This window comes from Dunckerocampus dactyliophorus, chromosome 10, assembly GCF_027744805.1.
Source record: "Dunckerocampus dactyliophorus isolate RoL2022-P2 chromosome 10, RoL_Ddac_1.1, whole genome shotgun sequence".
Taxonomy (NCBI): Eukaryota; Metazoa; Chordata; class Actinopteri; order Syngnathiformes; family Syngnathidae; genus Dunckerocampus; species Dunckerocampus dactyliophorus.
This window is the reverse complement of record NC_072828.1, coordinates 3,882,829-3,904,852: the sequence shown is the minus strand read 5'-3', so window position 1 is coordinate 3,904,852 and position 22,024 is coordinate 3,882,829. Positions and strand designations below refer to the sequence as shown.

The following is a 22,024-nucleotide window of genomic DNA, read 5'->3' as shown; positions in this document are numbered from 1 at the left end:
GCTGCTCACGTGTCCCAAAGTGGAGCAAAAGGAGACAACGTTTCTTCTTCTGTGGTTTTTCCTTTCCTCCATCCTGGCTTTGCACAGACATGCTCTTCCTCGCGGCTCCAAGGCTTGCTTCCATTTCCTGGAGGACGTTGGACTATCGGGGGTCCTGGCAGACCCATAAATGTCAGAAAAACCAACTTCTCAGAGGGGTCCATTTTTGGTAGTTCTGTCAGGTCGGGGGCTGGGACACAAAAATGGCAAAAAAGGAACCTTTTCAGAGGGGTAGAATATCAGGCATTATTTTCAGACCCGGACCTGGTGCAACTTCTTTTATTTCATGTCGTTTCCATAGACTCACAGACCCCCCCACACGCTCATCGGGGTCCTGGCAGAACCCAAAAATGGCAAAAGAAACCCCCCCCTTTTCAGAGGGGTCAAGTTTCGGCCACTTTGTCAGACATTTTGGTCGTGAATCTCATTGTTTTCATGTCATCAGACCCAACAGTTTTCTGGTCCGGGTGGGGAAAATCTGCTATCGGGGGTCCCGGCAGACCCGTAAATGTCATTGGTAGTTCTGTCAAGTCTGGGGACTCAATGCAAGATTTAATTGTTTTCAGGTCGTGTCCACGGCCCCCGCCTGGTCCGGGAGGCGGGCAAAACTTCCTGCAGTCATCGGGGATCCCAGCAGGACTAAAAATGCTCTTTTCTAACGCGTCACTTCTCCCACTTTGTCACAAATCTTTGCTGTTCGTATTATTAAATATGTAAATCTTTTTTTTTTAATAATTTCTCCATTTTGTCATCAGGTCCGAAGTCCAGGAGGTGGGGGAAACCTCCCACGCCCTCATCGGGGGTGTCCCGACAGGACACAAACATGTCAGAAAAGCTGCTTTTCAGAGGGGTCGACTTTCAGCTATTTCGTCCGGTCCGGATGTCGCAAAATGGTATTTTTTTTCATGTCACATCCGCGACTCCTTTCTGCTCCCGAATGTGAGATGAAACCTCCCACAGCGTCATCAGGGTCCCACTAGAAAAAGCACTTCTCAGAGGGGTAGATTTTTGGTAGTTCTGTCAGGTCGGGGGCGACCCGGTGCAACATTTAATTGTTTTCAGGTTGCGTCCGCGTCCGCTTTCTGGTCCAGGAGGTGTGCAAAACCTCCCGCACCTTCATCGGGGATCGCAGGACGTCTAACTTTTCCGAGGGGGGGATTTTGGGCCAACATATTGGTTGCAGCTTCACGGCAGAACCTTTGATCTTTTGGGACTCCAGGTGCCGACGTCTGTTACCATGCAGACAGCCAAACACAACCTGCTCCACCTGTTGCCACGACAACACCTGTCCTACGCGGAGGTCAGTCTGGTGCCTGGGGAGGGCTCCGGTGCCGTCGGTGACGTGACGGCGGTTTGCAGGAAACGCCGAGGCGGCATGCTAATGACAATCCTGCGTGGCGGTGCCCGGGCCCGTCTGGCCGCGCTCGCAAATGTTGGGCTTTTCCAGCGAAAACATGCAATTAAAAGCACATGGGGCACGTCAGGGGTGCACACGGGCAAAAAAAACAAAAAAATGGAAGAAGAGTGAGGTCATGCTTGACTGGGAAAGTCCCCGGAGAAAATCACATGTTGGCAGAGCAGAGTGGGAAAGTCACATTGTTACACGTCTCTTTAACGCAGGGGTGTCCTAACCTTTTCACAACCTGGCCACATGGTGAATTTTATTGAATTTTTCAAATATTTTCACTTTCTTTTTAAATCATCTTCCTAAATTTCCTTTTCGTAATTTTATGTATACTTTATTCCCACAATATCAGCACTTTTCCCCAACCCGATTTTCCCAAAACTTTATTTTGTTTTGTTTATTTCTCATAATATTAGAAATAAGTAAAAAAAGTAAAAAAAATAAGTAAAAACAAAATTTCTTTCTTTTATTTCAATGCTTCACTATTAAAACGACATTAGTTTTCCTCATAATATTATTTAGTCTCCTAAAATTGCCACTTTTTCCGTTAGAATATGACTTCTTTCTCTTAATATTTTGACTTTTTTCTTGTAAAATGACAGCTATTTTTTTTCATTTCTGCTGTTGTGTTTTTAATTTAAATTTAAAGTATTTCAGCTCTCTTCCTGTAAATGTTCTTCTCGTGATTATGACTTCATTTCCATCATATTTTGACTTTATTTTCGTAATATTCTAACTTCTTCCGCAACCTAATTTTCCAACAATTACAGCTTTGTCCATTATTTTCTTTGTTTTTCATACTATTACAACTTTAAATAAATAACGTCTTATATTTTTTCTATATTTCAACTGTAGGCACTAAAATGAGGTTGTTTTTCCTCATAATATCATCACGTTATTCAAGCAAAGTTTGAACTTTTTCTGGAAAAAAACGGCAGCAATTTTACAGGAATAAAGTCAAAATATTAAGAGAAAAATGTTGCATCCTAAAGAGGAAAATGTCGTTGTTTTGTTTTTTTCACACGAGACTCATAATATGAGGAAAATAATGTGATTTTAGCAGCATAGAGTTGAAATATTCAAGAAAAAACATGTTATTTCCTTTCTATTATTAATATGAACTTCATTCTTTTTCATTCTACTTCAATAATCTTTGTAAATTTTGTTTTCATCATACTTTATTCCCATAAATTTATGACTTTTTCCCCAACCTACCTTTCCAAAAATTACAACCTTAGTGTTTTGTTTGTTTCTCATAATATTATGACTTAAAAAAACATATTTTGATGTAATGCTTCAACTTTATGCTACTAAAATGAGTTTTTTTTCTTATAATATTACAAGTTTATACTTCCAAAATTGTGCCTTTTCTCGTTTTTTCTCTTAATGTTTGGACTTTGTCTCCATTTCTGCTGTTTCTTTCTTTCTGCAAATGTCCTCCTCGTAATTACGACTTTGCTCCCGTAATATTTTGACTTTATTCTCGCAACATTATACCTTTTTCCGCAAGCTAATTCTCCAAAAATTACAACTTTATCCATAATATTCCAATTTGATACTACTAAAATGACGTCAGTATTCCTCATAATATTACACAGATTACATATTGTTTTCTCGTAATATTTGGACTTTATTCTAGTAAAATTACTGCAGATTTTCCCATTCTTGCTGTTGTTTTTGGTAAGTTTTCTTATTAGTTGTAGAATGTGCCACGGGCTGCACTTTGGACACCCCTGGTGTAACATGAATGTAGCACGTAGCAAGACATTAATACAGTTTGATTTTTTTGCACTTTTTCCACATATCCAACGTAATCGATGCCACATGTGGCATACAACGTCGTAACATGAAGGAGTGGGACAGGAGGACAGAAAAGTTAGCAACGCTAGCATAGCTACGTGATGCCACATGCTAACATTTCATTTTAGCATCATGCGAGGTTCGTATATTCTTTGCTGAAGAAAAACTACAAGATCAATCTTACAGCTCCCACGAATGCCGCCTTTTTTAAAGATGCGTAGTGAAGCCTGCTTACATTAAAAAAAAGTAATAAAAATCAAAACTACATTTCTAAAACATTAATAATAAAAAGGACTTCTCTTCCACACAATTCCGTTTTCTGTTGTCGTGTGTCCCACAGATGCACCAAAGACGCCTCAAAGGATGGTGTGGGCGAGCTGTCGTGTAAGCAACAAGTGAAGAGAAAGCTAATCCTCACAACCACACGCTGCATTATTTATTGACTCTTTACTGACAAACTAGACATTCTCACAGAGCTAAATGCGGGCCCAAACCATCTGAGGCACCTTTGCGTGCGAGCCAATGGAAGGCTTTAATTAGCCGTCACCAGGAATAGAAGACGCATCAACAAACAGGACGCAAACACTTTTGAACACGTTTGGCAAACATGCCATTAGACGAGATGAAATGATGACAGACATCAAAGAAAGACGTGACACAGTACAAACATGCTAACCTCAAGTGAAACAACAACAAACAGCTACCAACAAGAAAATTCCCATGCAAATTTGAAATGGGTCTGCTACCTGCTGCTAAGCTCTGCTGCGGCATCTAAGACCGACTTGGTGGCTTTTGGGCAGCATGTCAATGAACAACTAACACCCAGCATGCTAACAAGTTGTGCCGATATCTTGTGATGACATCAGTACATAAGTTATCTTCAGTAGGCAGTTGCTAAAGTGCTAAATGTCAATGTGATACGCAAAATGCTACCACAAGCACCTCACAAGGTGGGTACGATGTAGATAAAGTGCTAACTGCTACCTAATTTAATTTTGAGAGAATCCGGACAATATCTACATGCTAACATTGCTAACAGCTAACATGCAAACCTCTACCATGCTAGCATTGTGTGGACTCACTGTATCTAGCCGTTCAAAGTCAAAGTTGCTTCAATAAACAGTTGCTAAAGTGCTAAATGTCAAAGTGATCTACAGAATTTTAAAATCCTAACGCAAGCACCTAGCAAGATGGGTACTATGTACACAAAGTACTCACTCCTACCTAAATTAATTTTCAGAGAATCCCAGTAATATGTAAAGGTTAACAATGCTCCTAGCTAACATGCTAACATCCAGCATGCTAACACTATCTATATATCAAGTCGAGTCATGGGGCAATCATTCAGCAATTCTTACTTGAAAAAATGTGATAAAAAATGATTGCAACCATACAAAAAAACATTTATTAAAAGACAAATATTTATTTCATGGTATCATCAGCATCAGAGGCAGACCCATGGAGAAATAGAAAGACAAAAAGCCTTTCTTGCTGGGATACAGTAACATGTTCAGCACCTTCAACGGACACGTCCAGCATGAAGACGCGTGATTGCTCGGCAGTACCGCTTCCTACCTCAGGAGGCAGCGGTGAGGCCTGATACGGTACGCTTCACGCTAAGGAAGTTAGCATGTTCTTCTCATTCCAATGACATTTTCCATAATAATGCAATGTGTTATTTCTACTAAAGACAGATAATGACAACACAGGTGGAATACTGTACTACGATACATACAGTACTGCGCAAAAGCAACGACTGTTATTGACAAAAACAAAAAGTTAAGTACAGTTAGAAAAGGTCGTGCATGAGCCAAGGAAGAAGACGTTCAAATATTTCAGCTTTCTTCTTAAATATCGTAACGTTTGGGGATGCTCTGATCAGTATGTTGATACTGATAATCCATTAGTGACATCATCCGATACCGATCACTTGGATTGACTGTACATTTTTCAACTGGTTCATGATGAGTGTCATTAGCCAATTAATTAAGACTAAAACATATTCAATGACTTTTTCAAGAAGACATATGTCACTGGTGAAACTTCCAGCGGATGAGGCGGCTTCTTTAAGGAGACTGTGGATGTGGGAGTACATCGGTGGAGTTCTAGCAGGACTTCAGGAAGCCTGCAGCGGGGCTCCAAGTGAGAGCACTCGGCCAACCCGGTGTCTTCCACGGCTGTGAAAGACTGCTCGTCTCGTCCTATCAATTTTGGCTTTGGCACGCCTGTGCAGCGTGAAGGAAAGTGGGCGGGGGACGCGTCTCCAAGACGTTAGAGCAGGGATGGGCAAACAGCGGCCCTCGGGCCACATCAGGCCCGCCGAGCGTCCTAATCCGGCTCACCATTTCCAAATTCCACATGTCAACACTCAAGGCGCACAAAGTAACCGACCTACTGCACCATGTGGGCGTACAATATCTACACGCAAAACCCATGCCAAAAAAACACCCATATATTCCCACCGCAAGGCATGCTGGGTAGCTTGTGGTACTCTTTCTCCCAACATTTTGCCATGTTTGTCGCATTTTTGCTCGATTGCAAAATATGTTGAGGAGGTCATCAGAGAAGCAAACAAGGAGGAGTGAACACCCTCTTGATATCCAACGTTTCTTGTTCATAGTTCATATTGTTGTTGCAGCTGCACTACCCAGCATGCCTTGCGGGCATTTGGAAATAACAGTTTTAAGTTGCGTGTTATGTTCAGCGCTTAGTTGTTCATTTCTGTGATGCGTTAACTTGTTTCATTGCACCGTGAGCAAGTATGCTGCATACCACCTATGAATAGCAGCCAGAGGTGATCGGCTCGCTCGTGATCAGCGTTGAAAGGCTTCGGTTTATCGCGTATGCCTTTAAAAAAGAACATGTTTCCTTTCATATTTTAAATCTATGCTACTAAAATGGCATTATTTTTCCTCATAAAACTACTAGTTTATTCTCCTAAAATTGTGACTTTTCTTGTAATATTTCGACTTTATTTTTGTAAAATTGCAGCTATTTTTCACTCATTTCTGCTGGTGTGTGTGTTTTTTTTAATTTTTGTTTTCCAACTATTTCAACTTCCATGTTGTAAATATTCTCCTCGTAATTCTGACTTTATTCCTGTAATATCTTGACTTTATTCTCGTCAGGCTGTAACTTTTTCCGCAACCTAATTTTCCAAAAATGACAACTTCATTTGTTGTTTTGTTTGTTTTTCATATTATGACTTTCAAAAAAATATATTTTTTCCACCACAACTTTTCAAACAACCTAATTTTCTCTATTTGTTATTTTGTTTTTCAAAATATTACGACTTAAAACAATGTTCTCTTGAATATTTCAGCTCTATGCTAATAAAATGACGTTATTTTTCCTCATAATATTACCAGTATATTATCCTAAAATGGCAACTTTTTCCTTATTTTGACTTTATTCTTGTGAAATTACAGCTGTTTTTTCATTCCTTTCTGCTCTTTCAACTTCCTTCTTAATAACGACTTTATTCCCACAATATTTTGACGTTATTCTCGGAGTAACAAGTAACATATTCCACAACCTAACTTTCAAAAAATGACAACTTCATTAGTTTTTCATATTATGACTTTGAAAAAGAACGTCTTTCTTTGACATTTCAACATCATGCCACTAAAAGGACGTTATTTGTCCTCATGATATTACGACAGTAATCTGGTAAAAATACGTTTTCCTGGTTGGATTGTAACTTTTTTCTCTTAATATTGACTTTAGTTCCACAATATTTAGACTTTTACCTCAGCCTAATTTTCCAAAAATTGCAACTCTATTTGTTGTTTAGTTTTTCTTAACATTAAGACTTAAAAAAATGTTTTCTTTAATATTTCAACTCTATGCTACTAAAATGGCATTATTTGTCCTCATAAAATTATGACGTTAATCTTGTAAAATTACTTTTAATTACGACTTTTTTCTCTTAATATTTTGGCTTTATTCTTGTGAAATTATGGCAGATTTTTCCATTTTGCTTTTTTCCGTTTTGTGCTTTTGTAGTTGTCTTGTTGAATTATATTTGCACAATGTGCCGGGGGCCAATAAAAAAACAGCCGCGGGCCGCACTTTGTAACTCCCTGGCGTAGAATCATCAGAGCACCTTCGACCTCCATCAAGCAGGAAGTAGTAGCAGGATGTAGACTTGTAAGGTCATCATGGCCGTTTGCACAGTACTGTATATTTAAATATATATATCCCGTATAAATACACACAGTATACACACACATGTACTGTATGCACTGTATACAGATGTAAATATCATATTGGACGAGGTCAGACACTTACGCTTGACGGAGCTCCAACGTGAGAGCAGGGAGATGGTCAAACATCTTGACCGTGAGCGACCAGGACTAACGTGGATGTGTCCAAGGCGCTCTTAGCTCTCGGTTTCGCCGTGGACGTTCTCCATGTGCACTTTGAGGTAATCGTTCCTGGTGAACTTCTTGTGGCACAGCTGGCACTCCGCCATGGGCCGGTTTGGGTTGTGCGTCAGCTTGTGTCGACTCAGCATCTTCTTCAGGCTGAAGGACAGGTCGCACACCTGTCAGGGGGGGGGGACAAAGCAATCTTAATCACAGACAGAGACATCTTCCCCCGACATCTTTTGCTATTTTAGTGATGCAGGCCTCCACAAACGAGGCGTCTAAATGCCCCAATCGTCCTCCTCCCGTCACACTAATCTGTAATTACCTTCCACAAGCTAACGTCTGTACGCTGAAGCATCCGCTAAACAACGACAATCCCTGTCAGATGATTCCAGAAGGTGCATAGCGGAAACAACTCTGACCCCCAAAGCACCTTTAGGTGTCCATTAGGGATGTAAATCTCTTTGTGGTCCACAGTTCGATGACAATATATTGGAGATGAACCGTGCATGTCGTTGAAATGATTTGCTCTTATTGTGTGAGTGAACATGGTGTGATGCATGAAAACTAGGCTTGTCAAAAGTAGCGCGTATTACGTTACTTTTTTTTGTGTAATGAATGCATACGCATCACGGCAAGCCACGCCTCTTATGTGGCAACAGACACAGTGTGGGTCCCCAAAGAGTCTGTTGCTCTTTTCTAACTTTATACTGACCTGAACACATCAAGAGCAGGACAATTCCAACCCCATATACAGGAAGTAAGTCCAACTCCAAACAAACACGTCTCTAGATGCACGTTGAGATGCATTCACGGACACTACGAACATCACAGCAACGTCTTTATCATGCGTATGTGTGGCCTAACTAACAGAAAGACAAAGAAAAACGACAAGTGATATTCTTATCGCTCACTTTGCAACTCTTAATGCGGGAGTACCGTTTGCTGCGTTTAAGCGTGCTCGGAAATCCCAGAAAATAAACTCCAAACATGTGAATTCAACTTAAGTTACATGGTGTCTTTGAATGCCACCGTCTTTGCTCACAATAACGCGGTCAAATTGTTCTGCTACTATTAAAGACACTAGCATTGGGTAAATAGACTTTCAGACGTGTGTGCAACTTTTTAGATCGATATTCATTTTCAGGTAAAATAATACATGCAAATATACTTCATTATTCCTGTCTTGTCTTTTATCTTTCTTTCAATAAATTACAGTAAACACAAGCATACTTCAGACATAATTGCAGAGCATGATTAATTAATTTGAAAGCTGTGATTAATCTGATGAAAATTTGTAATCATTTGACAGCCTTAATGAAAACATAAAATAGATGAAAACAAGACGATGGAAAAGCAGTGAAAGTTTATCTGCGCTTTCCCTGCTTATCTACCGCTGCGACGCAAGAGAGTTAGCATCGCCGCAGTCTTCACGCGCCCACAGTGATACCAACGGCGAGAAAATCATGCAGAGCGATTGAGAGGGCAACGTTTTTGTGATGCAACTGTATTACTCTTCTGAACACATACTGTTTTGAGAAGCGAAACGTTTAACTTAAGAGACCCCAGCAACTAGCTGGAACTAATTTCCTCCACAACGAAAACCGACCAGAACTCGGCTCTTGGGACGAAGCGGGGGCAAGTCACTGTTGATGCGCTACACTGCTGATGGGGATGGCATACAACTTCATGTCAAAAAATCCCAACTATCCCTTTAAGAGACTGAATGTCAAAGGTTGCTAGTCTTGCGATACCCGGTGCATGTCTCTACAATCCATTCATCTAAGGATTTATGGCTGATTCTTATCCATCCAGGAGGCTGATACCTATGCAACCGCATCTCTCGCTTGCATCGCTTTATCCTTCACTTGTTGTGTTAGCATTAGCTTTGTACGAGCATCTGTACTTATGCTATGGTGAAAACGCTTCAACGACCAGAAACTACGTAGAGTGTAACCTCTGAGGGCGGACAAAATTGGAAAGCAAACTCTCCTATTGAGCTCCAAAGCAATTTGGAATAATCATTTCCCATTTCAAAAGCGTCTTTGGTATAAAGGCCATGTTTTGCTTTTACTTCACATTGTCAAGCAAGTGTAAAACAAGTTCACCAGTACTCCATTTTTCCAAGTCAAATCCTTTGTTATATTCATATATGTATGTTATGTATACTTTTTCCACAGTTTTAAAACCGCTGTTCATAGTTGGTTAACTCATAGTTGGTTAACTCATAGTTGGTTATCACAGGTGGTTAACTTGTTTTTACACTTCTTTGACAGGTGAGCATGCGCAAATATTATTTTTGTTACTATTATTAAACAGGTTCAAAAAATACATTACCTGAAGACTTAATAACGATGTCAGGATGGTGACAGCTTGGATCAAACCCCAACCCAGGGGTGCCCAAAGTGTTTTTTAAATTTTAAATCTACCCCATGCACATTCTAAAAATACAATTTAACAAGAAATAAACCAAAAAAAAAACAGCAAAAATGAAAAAAACAGTACTTTTACAAGAATAAAAACAAAATATTAAGAAAAAAAAGTTGTAATCTCACAACAAAAAGTCATCATTGTACAAGAATAACATAATATTGTGAAAAAAATATTAAAGAAAAAAAATTAAGTCGTATTGTTATGAGAACCAAACAAAATAACAAATAATGTTGTAATTTTTGTAAAATTGGTTGCAGAAATAGTTATAATTTTACAAGAATGAAGTGAAAATACTGTGGGAATAAAGTCATAATTACGTGAAGAAAATTCACAAGAAGAAAGTTAAAATAGCAGAAACTGAAAATAAACAGCTGTCAAAAAGTCAAATTCTAACCATATATTATTTTTATATATTATCCCATATTTTACTATATAATATATAATAGAAAGTGTCAATTTTACATGAATGAATGAACTGAATGAAAAAATAATGTCATTTTAGGAGCATAAAGTTGAAATCAAGAAAAAAGTCACGAAAACATATGTTTTTGTTTTTTTTGTAAAAGCCTTACTATTTTTGGAACATTGTGTTGTGGAAAAAAATTGCAATTTTATGAGAATAAAGTAAAAATAATACAGGAAAAGAAGAATAGAATAGAATAAGAAGAACATATTACTTTTTAAAAAGCCGTACTATTATGAAAAACAGAAACAACAAAGAATAATGTTGGAATTTTCAGAAAATTACATTGCGGAAGAATTTTATGACAATAAAGTAAAAATATTATGTGACCAAAGTCATAATTACGAGATGAAAATGGAAAAAGGTTGAAATACTTTAGAACAGCAGAAATGAAAAAACAGGTGTCATTTCGCGAGTATGAAGTCAAAATATTAAGAGAAAAAAAGTCATGTTCTAACCAAAAAAAAGTTGCAATTTTACGGGAATAACTTATGAGGAAAAATAACGCCATTTTAGTAGTATTTAAGTCTTGAAAAAAATGTGTATTTTTTTTAAATAGTGGTACTATTATGAAAAACAGAATAAACAAAGAATAAAGTTGGAAGTTTTGGAAAATTAGGTTGGAGAAAAGTCATAATATTACAAGAATAAAGTCAAAATATTGTGGGCATAAAGTCATGATTACAAGAAGAACATTTAATTGAAAAGAGTTAAAATATTTGGAAAATAAAAAAAAAAACAACAGCAAAAATGGGGGAAAAAAAGCAAAGAGTGATGTTGACACTAACAATAGGCTTTTTCACCTACTGTATATCGCAAAACTTCTCAGCATACAGTATCTACTTGTGTTGCTTTACAAATATCAAAGTTGCATCCTTCCATTTTGCAGTATGTGGCTGGGAAAGGTTTGGACACCCCTGGCATGGAGATTTAAAAATAGCCGTGTTGATGTGCACACAGCGTAAACATGATGAAGTCAGTGTTGACTGGAGATCAGCACAAATGTGATCACTATCTGCTTGATCACTACAGTATCTGCATCTACACTGGATCCTCCCCACATCTGGACTCACTCCAGCGCCTCTCACACACACACACACACACACACACACACACACACACACACACACACACACACACACACACACATACACACAGACCAACAGGATATCATGGTAGGGTTTTCCTAATGTGGAGCAGCCAGCATGTCCTCCCAAAGACAAAGCATGAGTGTGGCGGCCAGAACCTACAAGAATATGTGCTGTACTGTGTTGTCTGTGTACTCACGTCACACTGGAAAGGCTTCTCTCCTGTGTGGGTCCTCATGTGTTCGTCCAATCCTCGCTTCTGACTGAAGGCCTTGTTACACTCGCTGCATTTATAAGGCTTCTCCTGCAACACACACACACACACATTGCCAAAGAACCCCCCATGATGTAAGCGAAACTTTTTCATCAAGTTGGAACACAAATATGACAAGTCTCTCGCACTTGCTTGCTTCACAAACTCCTTCCTCAGGCTTCGCTACACGTCTTAAAATGACGCCCGGAGCCCTGCCGACTATCCGGCGGTCAGCTACAGACGTGGGGTTTGTGTGTTTTTTCTTCAACGCATATACTAACCTAGCATGAAGCTAAAGTGTAATGTTAGCACCGTAGAATCATATAGCCATGCTAGCGTCGCTAACGTTTGGCTTCATTGGTGTTGGGGATTTGTAGTCCTGATACAGGACTAGATTTCCCAAAATGTAGTCTGAAGTAAAAATTGTACTACTTCAGCGGTATTTGACGTTGGAGGATCCAGCCATGTTTATTCACAAGCTAGCAACATTTCACATCTTCTATATATCACATGTTGTATATATAGCATCTAATACGTTGGACAAGTGACCACTTACAGTCTATATACTGTAAAAGTGGCTCAAGTACACAATATATACAGTACATCAAAAGTATAAAAACTCTAAAAATATGTTTCATATATATCAAATATTCATATATAAAAAATAAATATAAAATAAATGTAGAAATGTATATATAATTAATTAATATATAATTTTATATTATAATATTATTATATGATTTAATCATTTATATAAATATTACATTAAATACATCAAAAATATATAAACTCTAAATATATATATATATATATATATATTTATTTATATACAATAATTTATATAAAATATACAATAATATATAAATACATCAAAAAAACAAAATATAATGTATATAGAAAAACATATATATAATTTATATACAATAATTTGTAAAAAATCTAAAGTCATATAATTAATCAAAAAATTATCAAATTAAATATAACATACAAATATAAATATGAAAAAATACACACTTGGAAACCAAAAAATAAAGATATATAATTAACAATAAATATATATGATATATACTGTATATATAATATATATATTACAAATGTACACTACAAAAATATGTATTTAACCTAAAATATAATAAATTATGTAATTAATAAGAAGTCAAAACAAATATAATATAAACTGTATAAAAATATACATATAAAAAACAAATAAAGCACACACTCGCAGACACACACAGCTCATTATCATCAAACCCACAGACACACACACACACACACACATACACGCACACACACAAAACGGTGTGTGTTCCCAGAAGTGCTTACTAAAAACACTTTTTCACACTTCCAACACTATTGTGTGTTCAGTATATACATTTGTTAAAATATACTACAACATGGGACCTGGAAAGAAGACAAACATAACACACACACACACACACACACACACACACACACACACACACACACACACACACACGCATACATACACACACACCGTGTGTGGAAGAAGTGCTTTGAACATGTATAAATATGGCGACACTCGCCTTCCTGTCAGTCAAAGCTCCTGGCCGACGCCCCGACTGGTGTTCCCGTAAAGCGTGGCAAAATGCCGAGGAGATTGCGGGTGAGCGAGACGCAGCGATAGCAAAGGCTTTGGCCGTGAGGAGGCCCGTTGCCATGGGAACCCAGTCAATGCAGGAAGTAAAGGGGCCTGAAAAGCACTATCATGTGGGCAGGGCACACAGTGACACAGGATACAAAAGGTGTGTGTGTGTGTGTGTGTGTGTGTGTGTGTGTGTGTGTGTGTGTGTGTGTGTGTCCAGCATTCAGTGATGACTTTACCGCAGGAAGGAATTTCTTTTCCATAAAGGAGGGGGAAAAAAAGAAGCAGAGGGTCAAAGGAGAAAGGTCAGAAAGCACATGGCCGTGCTTGGAGAGCACGCGGCGTTCCCACAATGCACCGCCGCTGCCATGACCCCGCTAACATCCCACATCTGTACCTGCTGACCTTCACTCCTCAGCAGCTGTTCAGCCTTTCACCTTTGACCCCCACCTCTACTCAGCAGCAGCGGCCACACTCACTTCCTGGTGTGTCACCCTCAATACCGGCGCACATTTGTAAAGCAGCGTGCAAACAGGAAGTCTACTTTCTAAACATCTACACTGACATTAAAGGGACAGTTCCCATTTTTTTCTGCTTAGTTGCTGGGTCATTTAAATAAAGAGTTTGTCTTCTCGGAGTAATATGCATTCTAAGCAGTAATACATTTGCATCATGAAAATCAGACCTCACAAATCACTCGCCGTTATATTTGTCCCCTGCCGTGTCCCCTCTCTATTTGTGTGTATGTGATGATGACGCTCGCATATTCTTCCGTTGTGGAACACACGTAAGCAAGATGGCCGCGGCGATCCGCCGCGAATGAAGACGTGAGCATCTATCACACACACACGAATGCAGAGGCTTTGAGGAGGCATTTTTATCACGGAAATGTATTACTCCTTTGAACACATTTCGTTTTGAGAAGCCAAACTCTTTATTTAAATGACCGGGGGGGGGGGGGTAAGTCACTGTTGGTATAGTCCACTGCTGATGGGGATGTCATGTAACTTCATGTCAAGAAATCCGAACTATCCCTTTAATATTCAAACACTAAATACATGTTCAATATAAATAATAAATAAAATAATACATGTACGTATATACTTATTATTTATGCACATATTCACCACAATAAGTCTGAACATAATGTAAAATATCATAAAAAATTTTCATTGCGCTTTATTTTGATAAACATGCACCGGAATCGCCTGTCTGCCCTTTGCGCTTGCGTACGTGTATATGTGTGCGACTGGTCTTGTGCCTGTGAGGCTGTGCAAGTGTGCGTTGGTAAACCTCACTCCCTCTGCCTTGAGAGCTGCGCTGAACACGCGGGCGACAGTCCGGGCTTTTGGCCGTCTGGTCAGCGCTCTCGTCTCCCATTGCGAAGGTCCTGTTTTCGAGCCCCGGGGCGGGCAGTGTGTCAAGCAGTGCGGGTTACAATCGGCTAAGCTTATCTATGTCAGTGTGGGTGACTGCGCACGTTTTAATCTCATTCGACTTTGTTTACACATTTTGCCTGGATTGAGAGACAGCGAGCTTGCTCGTTTTTGTCCCATGGGAGAGCTACAAATGGCTATCATGTTCATGCTAACTTAGTTTTTTAAAGTGTCACTTAACAATCTTGCTCTCTTGTTGTCATGAATACTTACAGCTTGTCTTCAAAACCTAGCTGTGTGTCTGAGTTGTTCAACAGTTTTAGACAGTGATGCTATCACACTCCAACAGGTAGCTCATATGCTAGCAGTAGCTCACCAGCTGATGTCGAGTCAAAGAATATTTGCTTCACCTCTTAATTTAATGACAAATGAGCACACTGAGTGAAGATGTGATTTGTAAATACAGTACAAGTAATTATTATTGTTAAAGGATAAAACACAAATAGCTCCCCTCTCCTTTCTTTTTGTCAAAGTAGTTTTAATAGTGCTGCAAGTTGGATCACCTGTGCTATCATAACCCTGGACTCTCAATTGATACTCTTTATACACCACACATTTCTATGACACAAATATTTAAATTGTTATTTTGTTAATTGTGTTGTGTTGAACGTATTACTCTAAAATCCAATTCAATTTAGGTTTGTGTCAAATAGTACAAAATGTACTTTTTTACTAGTCGACATATTAGACTCTAACTATAAGTTTCTCTCAGCAACTTTGCTCTTAAATTAACAGTTTTGTAATGTTCGCGGTTCATGTTCTGCTGGTTGTTGAAAAACGTTAAATAAAGTTAAAAAAGAAGTCCTAAAAATTATTATTTGTCATACTAAAAAAAAAATTACAGACACAACAGCGATACGACACAGAGGCGGCAGTCCCATGCAGCCCACCACCACAGCTTCAGAAAATACGAGGGGAAACCCTGGACCATGTGATGGGAGAACGATGCATGATAAGTTAACAAGTCCCAACAACAAGATAACATGTGGAGGCGAGCCCGTATGTAATTATTACGCTGTCTAGACTTTGACAGAAGCTGGCCAAAATAAAATATTAAAATGATTTTATTTTGATGACGTGATGGCCAATTTTAAATTCTCAAAAAAACTCAAAATAAAAAAAAGGTTTTAGTCAACAAAAACATTTTGGTTTCGTTTTAGTTGGTTTTAGTAAAAAACAAAAAATGTGAAAAAATAATGAATGTCAATTTATGTCAGTATTGGAAATTAGATGAGGAAAAAAAAACTAAGTACTGTCTTTGTATACAAAGTACACCTATAAAAGTCAATACCAAATCAAATGTAGGTATATCATATCTTAAAAAACATAATACCCATCGGATGTCATGCATTTTAAATGTCCCCAACTACCAGTCCGTGGGCAGTGCAGAACTGTGCCGCGGGTAACTTTCAGGTACAACACTTTCAAAAAATTACACTTGTACATTGAATTTTATGTAAATGCATATCAATTTTGGAAATATGGGCCATTATTTTATTTAAAGGGGACCTATTATACTACTTTTCGCGCCTTCGTATTGAGTTCTGGACTCCTATAGACACACGATAACCAGCACAGAAAGCTTTCTACATTTCCAGACTCTGCACCACTTCCTGCAGTGTTTCCTGCCTCCCGCCCAAATTGTCTGTGTAATGTACTCCACCCCGGCCCTCCTCGAGGTACGCCTCCCGCCGAGCCCACTCCGCTGTGATTGGTCACACTCTCAAATGCTCCCGAAAAAAACCCTCTGTAAAACACAGCGTGCAGAGCCGTCCAAAACTGCTTTAAGGTTTCACTTCCAAATGCGCAAACCTTATTATCTGACATGTTGGCTTTGTTTAACACGAGAATACAACATTGTAACAACATTTATCGGTCAGAAAAGAGGACAGGCATAATAGGTCTCCTTTAAAAATAATGTACAGTTATAAATCTCATAGTTTTTGCGTGTTTTCAAGGTGCAGATATGGGGGAAACATACAGTATAGTAGTCTTTTTCTTTCACCTCATATTTGGTCCCAAATGCTGATACTACAGTATGTGGGAATACGTAAAGGTAAAATTTGATGACCTTACTGAGGGCTAAAGTCCATATTTACTGGTGCACAACCTCAAGTTAATTCATGTTAGCACACACATCAAACAGCCACGTAATAACCTTCTCTCTGAAAAACCAAGCCCAGGCTCGTACTGGTGGATGGTGGCCTTGTATTCATTTTGTGCTTTTAATTTGGTGTTGTTACTGTCTTAGTTTTACACAACACATGATAAACAATTTACACTAGATCTCTATAACCCCCCCACCCCTGATCCTTCTGAGATTTTTGGGAACACAAGGCGGTCTGTGGGTCCAAAAAGGTTGAGCACCACTGTGATAGACCACCCACTAACATTTTCGTCCAGTCTCATCTTGTCAACGAAAACTCACATACGACTGGTCACGTTTTACTCATCAAAGAGCCATGATTTCCTCGTCGCCATCTCGTTTTCGTCATAAAAAACAAGGTTCTACGAAATCATTTTGTCATCGCTAGCGAAAACAACATGATGTCCAGCTTTTACAACTTCCCCTACACTCACACCTCAGTTTGGATAAAACTTCAACGCACAAAAGCAAGACCTCTATTTGGACTTTTGGGGTTTTTTTCAACTTTTTGTGGCTCCAAGGAGTGTTTTGGGAGGTGCTGATTGCAGCGGCCCGCCACGAATATCCTCCCCTAGCGCCAATCACACGGGTCATTTAGAGGGCATTCACAGGCAAGGAGACCCCATTCAGACATTCCTTGTTGAACTTTTCAATGTATGTTTTATGTTGTCACACAATCAGCACCGTACCTACCCTTGTGTTCCACTCACCTGTGTCTTTACATTTCAGCATCAACCTGAGCTTGGATAAGACCGCCACAACTAAATCTGTACCACCACAAATAGATTTGGCACTAGCTGTTGGCCCTCAATCATAAACACATTACAACGAGACTGTCTGTGAATGCAGCTTGTCGTTCCAACTCCGTACAGTAGGTGGCTGCTTCTGAACACACCTCATACACACCAGGTCTGCTAGAGAATAAGAAGACGCCACAGGAGGGATCGGTGTCGCCAACTTAGCCACTTTGTCGCTATACACTCCTCATCCAAATGTCAAGAGCAGTTGAGAAATGTCAAGAATTTGCATTGTTGGTTCTTAAGGAGGTTCAAAGTAGAGCAAAATGGAAAAAGATGAAATGTGACTGAGCCAGATGCCATTGGCTGTCTGTCAAGACACCAGACCATCCTCGGCCCAAATGAAGGTTGTTACTGGTGCTGAGTGCAGTCCAATAACCTTCAGACACCATCTGCCAGAGAAGGCTTTTAAAAAGAAGCAAGCTATTCAAGCTTGACGGTCCTGATGGCTTCCAATGTTACTAGCATGACAAGGAGATCCCACCTGAGATGTTTTCCACACGGCACAGTGGAGAAGGCGCCATCATGATCCTTCAATGGAACAATGAAGCTTCAGGTTGTGCAGGGGTGTCAAATGGCGGATGGCTATGTGGAGATGTTGCAGGGGGCGTCCCTCACAACTGAAGGCCCTCGTCTGGGTGGAAATGACTGACTTTTTCAACAGGACAACGCTGCACTTCACAAAGGACTTCTTCCAGAGGAATAGGCTCACTCTTTTGGACCATCCTGCGTGTTCCCCTCATCTAAATCCAACTGACAATATTTGGGGATGAATGGCAAGGGAAGTTTACAAAAATGGACATAGGGTTAGGGGAGTCCGTATACTTTTTTTGTTGTCTTTTTCAAAGCGACAACTCTAGTAACGTTTTCTGGTCTTTTTTGACAGTTTTGGAGACTCTGATATAAACCCACTTCTCAACGAGCAGCGGGGAAAAGCCACGCAGGCACGGTGAGAACATGCAAACTCCACACAGAGATGCTCAAACAGAGATATGAACTCAGATCTTCCAGATCTCCAACATGCTAACCACTAGGCCACCGTGCATCGGTCCATCTTGCTTGTGACATAAAAAAAAGGAAAACAAGAAGCGACAGAGCAAAGCTCGTTTGTGTTTCTAAACATATTTGTTGTTCACTTTTCATGTTTTTTTTTTACTGACTTGTGGTCTCCTACGATGTTCATAAAAATAACCGCAAAAAAAATTCAATAGTGTTTCTCACTCAAGTCTTTTCTTTGATCACGGCTGCAAAATGAACCAAAATGGAGGCAATGGAAGTTGCAAGTGGCAGCATTTTGATAAAGAAGGTGATAAACACTATTGAATTAAGTAAATAACTCGTGACAAAACAGAAAGGTGGTGATCTTGCTGTCTGATCGCTGTCTTTGTCAACAATCACATCTTCAATGAAGGTAAACATAACCTTCAATGATCCTTAATCAGTCATCAAATATATGCATTTACAATTGTTTTATGCATGTAAAACTATAAAATCCTGTTTTTTGAGATATAGCATAACTGTGTGAGCTAGCAAAGAAGAAACACGGCCGCTCTAATCATGTTTTCCATGGTTGTACTGTGGCTGATGTGCTTACAGTATATGACAACAATGCAGACGGGTTGAAAAAGACAAAAGACAACACGCCACCTCTGACATATGAAGGGATCATTGTTCACATAGTTAGTCATGGATTCTCAAGGGATCAAAGGAGAAGTGTTCAACTCACTCGAGTGTGCGTGCGGATGTGCATCTTCAGGCCGTCGTTCTTGCTGAAGGCTTTGTCACAGTAAGGACACTGGTAGGGACGCTCGCCTGCAACACAAAAGCAAAAATGTTTCCAGCAAGGAATTCAGTCCAGTAGGCGTTTAACATGACATATTGAATTCCTCACTTAAATGTTTCAGATCATCAAACAAATTTAAATATTAGACAATTATAACACAACTGAACACAAAATGCAGTTTTTAAATGAATGTTTTTATTATTAACGTAGAAAAAAAATCCAAACCTGCATGGTTGTGTGAAAAAGTGATTGAATCCAATTGAGATGCTGTGGCATGACCTTAAAAAGGTGCTTCATGCTGGAAAAGCCTCCAATGTGGCTGAATGACAACAATTCTGCAAAGATGAGTGGGCCAAAATTCCTCCACAGCGCTGTAAGAGACTCATTGCAAGTTATCACTTGATTGCAGTTGTTGCTGCTAAGGGGGGCCCAACCACTTATTACGTTTAGGGGGCAATGACTTTTTCACACAGGACCATGTAGCTTTGGATTTTTTTCTCCCTTCATAATAAAAAGTTTCATTTAAAAATTGCATTTTGTGCACAGTTGTGTTGTCATTGACTAATATTTACCTTTGTTTGATGATCTGAAACATTTACTGTCGGTGTGACAAACATGCAAAAAAATAAGAAATCAGGAAAGGGGCACACCACTGTATTCAAGTAAATTCTTCTAATATTATTGTTATTGTAGCGTCTACACGGGCTATAAGAATGACAAGGAGGTGGTCGATCAGCAATCACTGTATTGAACAAAACATTGTGAGATGCAATGAAGCCAAAAGAATATCAGCAAATGTTTAATTTTATTTGAACATGCATGCCGGTTACAATGGAATACATCTCATGAATCATTCTTTCACAGTTCCACATGTCCAAAAGGAGTAGGAAGGAGCAAAGCTTATTTAATCCTACCCTCCATCCATTCCACATCTTGTGCAAATAATAGTAAATAAAAACAAGCATGACAGAACAATAAATATAATAATTCCTATAATAATAAATAAATAAGATGAAGACAAGCATAATAAAGCAAGTTCAACACTCTTCTGCCTTGTATTTAGCAAACATCAACTGCTTGTATTGTTTTGCTCATATATGCTCATCTCTGTACATTGTTTGACTTCCTTACTCAATCCATTCCATCATTTAATTCCACATACTGAAATGCTGTGGGTTTTCAAGGTTGTTCTCGCATATAAATGTTTCAAGTTTGATTTTTCCCTAAGATCATATTTCTCCTCTTTTATATAAGGGTTTGTATGTTCTCTATACTTGGCTCACCCATCTTTTTTGCCGTACAGTGAGGGAGTGAAGGTTGCTTTTATAATGATTACCAAAGAGCAGTAAAGAATGTGGAGTTATTTTTGCTTTATTTTTGCTTTACTATTATGATCCCCAGAAATGTATTTTCATTCACTCTTTCAATGTCCACTGCGTCTATTTGTATTTGGTCGTACGTATCCTTTCTGCTATTTCCAAATAGCATTATTTTAGTTTTACTTAAGTTGAAGGATAATCTGTTTTTATCAAACCATGACTTTAATATGACCATTTCATCCTTGACCTTTTTAATGAGTTCTTGTCTGCTTTCGCCAGAACAAAAGGCAGTGGTATCATCCGTAAATAATACCAACTTTAAGTCCTTTGTCACTTTACAAATGTCGTTGATATACAAATTGAACAGTTTTGGTTCCAATATTGACCCCCGGGGTACTCCACACGTAATATTTAAACTTCCAGATGTGTATTCTCCTCGCTTTAGAAATGTAGCTAGGAGAATATCAGTCAACATAGTTGTCTCCACACATGCAGAGCACCACACGCACACACACACGTACAAGAGCTTAGCCTGATGTGTTCACAGCTTCCCAGACAGTCGGACAAGACATAACTCTCAACATGACACATAACTTCTGTACAGCTACATTATGATTGGTGTTGATTGTAACCACCTGCGACTTTTGTGTTGTGTTACGACTTTGTGATGTCTGACTGTTCGGTGTGGCCCTGAACGCGTCAGACAGAGCGCTTGTGTGTGTGTGTGTGTGTGTGTGTGTGTGTGTGTGTGTGTGTGTGTGTGTGTGTGTGTGACTTTCTTCAAGCTATATTCGCTGATACTCTTCAAGCTATGGTCGCTGATATTCTGTTGGCTTCGTTTGCTGATACTTTATGGCGACATTTGTCAATACTCTTTTGGCTATGTTTGCTGATATTCTTCTAGCTACATTCACTGATACTCTTTTTTCCTGGCTATGTTTGCAGATACTCTTTTGGCTACGTTTGCTGATGTTATTCTAGCTACTTTTGCTGACAACACTAAAGCACAGACATGGTATTGGAACCTTAGCCATAAAGGTGTGTGTATGTGCTATATTTGACAGACAGACAGACAGACAGATAGACATA

General features: G+C 39.0%; 1 protein-coding gene across 4 annotated transcripts in view; it reads right to left on the bottom strand.

Annotated features, from left to right (window-relative positions):
* The window catches only part of prdm5 (PR domain containing 5), a 127,010-nt gene that overhangs the window by 45,106 nt on the left and 59,880 nt on the right, over positions 1–22,024 (bottom strand). For 2 of the 4 annotated variants that reach the window (XR_008572739.1, XR_008572738.1), the window contains exons 14-16: positions 19,560–19,645; positions 11,798–11,902; positions 7,535–7,790 (exon numbers count right to left, since the gene is read on the bottom strand). Coding sequence is in view for 2 of the 4 variants with exons in the window: in XM_054790468.1 (XP_054646443.1) it covers positions 7,626–7,790; positions 11,798–11,902; positions 19,560–19,645 (356 nt within the window). In the remaining 2 variants the exon portion in view is untranslated. Of the gene's footprint in view, positions 1–4,136; positions 7,791–11,797; positions 11,903–19,559; positions 19,646–22,024 lie in introns of those variants that run through there. The other 2 variants (XM_054790468.1, XM_054790469.1) reach the window with 1 other exon arrangement.